General features: G+C 52.2%; 1 protein-coding gene and 1 long non-coding RNA gene across 7 annotated transcripts in view; one reads left to right on the top strand and one right to left on the bottom strand.

Moving 5' to 3' along the window:
• Nucleotides 1-329, bottom strand: part of LOC108444994 — a 118,181-nt gene extending 117,852 nt beyond the window's left edge. For all 6 annotated transcript variants that reach the window (XR_001859722.1, XR_001859726.1, XR_001859727.1 and 3 more), the window contains exon 1: nucleotides 264-329. This is a non-coding gene — a long non-coding RNA (uncharacterized LOC108444994). The remainder of the gene's footprint in view (nucleotides 1-263) is intronic.
• Nucleotides 274-862, top strand: part of TOX (thymocyte selection associated high mobility group box) — a 219,060-nt gene continuing 218,471 nt past the window's right edge. The window contains exon 1 of the mRNA XM_008644947.2: nucleotides 274-680. Within this exon, the coding sequence (XP_008643169.1) occupies nucleotides 579-680 (102 nt within the window). The 5' untranslated portion in view covers nucleotides 274-578. The remainder of the gene's footprint in view (nucleotides 681-862) is intronic.

The raw sequence follows: 862 nt of genomic DNA, 5'->3' as shown, positions 1-862 counted from the left end.
CCCCCAAGGCCCTCGCTGTGGTGGGCAACCAAAATACACCTCCACCAAACTGAAACAAATAAATAATAACAATATTAATAATAATAAAAAAAAAAGGACAAAAAAAAAAAAAGGGAAGAAAGAACGGGAAAAGAACAGAGGGAGCGAGCGAGAGGGAGGGAGGGAGAAGCGAACCAACTCCGAGACTCCCATAAAGAGCGGCACGCACGGAGCGAGCGCCCCGGTGCCGATGCGTGGGGGAAACAATAAGTACTCGAAGTTACCTGCCCTGCCGTAGAAGAAGGAGGGTTCGTGGGTTCTCCCGCAGACATCTGCAGACCGGTGCTTTTTTGGAAGAGATTTTTTTTTTCCTCTCCTCTCCTCTCTCTCTCTCTTTACAAACCACAAACGGATGTGAGGCAGGGAAGGTGTTTGACTACTGAAGTCAGGCACCTCTTTTTTCATTCTTCTCAGTCTTGTGTGTCCCCCCCCTTCCCTCACACACACATACACACACACACACACTCACACACCCCTTTTTTGCACCAACATTAACGACCAAAAGAAAAGGAAAGGAGTTTACTTGATGTTTTAGTGAAATGGACGTAAGATTTTATTCAACACCTCCTCAGCCTGCAGCCGCTCCTGATCCGCCTTGTTTGGGACCTTCCCCCTGCCTGGACCCCTACTATTGCAACAAGGTGACTCGTGTTTTGTGTCGTCCGAGGTGTTTTATCTGTGCTGTCGGTGTGTGCTGTTGTCGCGGCGCGTTGCATGAGCGGGCGCTGCGCTCCGGCGAGCCGCGCACCAAGTTCCCCGGCGAGGCGGAGGGAGGGCAGCGGCACTTGCCGGGGTTTGGGGTTTGGGGAGCGCAGTGCCGCCC

This window comes from Corvus brachyrhynchos, unplaced genomic scaffold, assembly GCF_000691975.1.
Source record: "Corvus brachyrhynchos isolate BGI_N302 unplaced genomic scaffold, ASM69197v1 scaffold60, whole genome shotgun sequence".
In the NCBI taxonomy this organism is placed as follows: domain Eukaryota; kingdom Metazoa; phylum Chordata; class Aves; order Passeriformes; family Corvidae; genus Corvus; species Corvus brachyrhynchos.
Note: the sequence above shows the minus strand (reverse complement) of the source record. Positions and strands in the feature narration are given on the sequence as shown.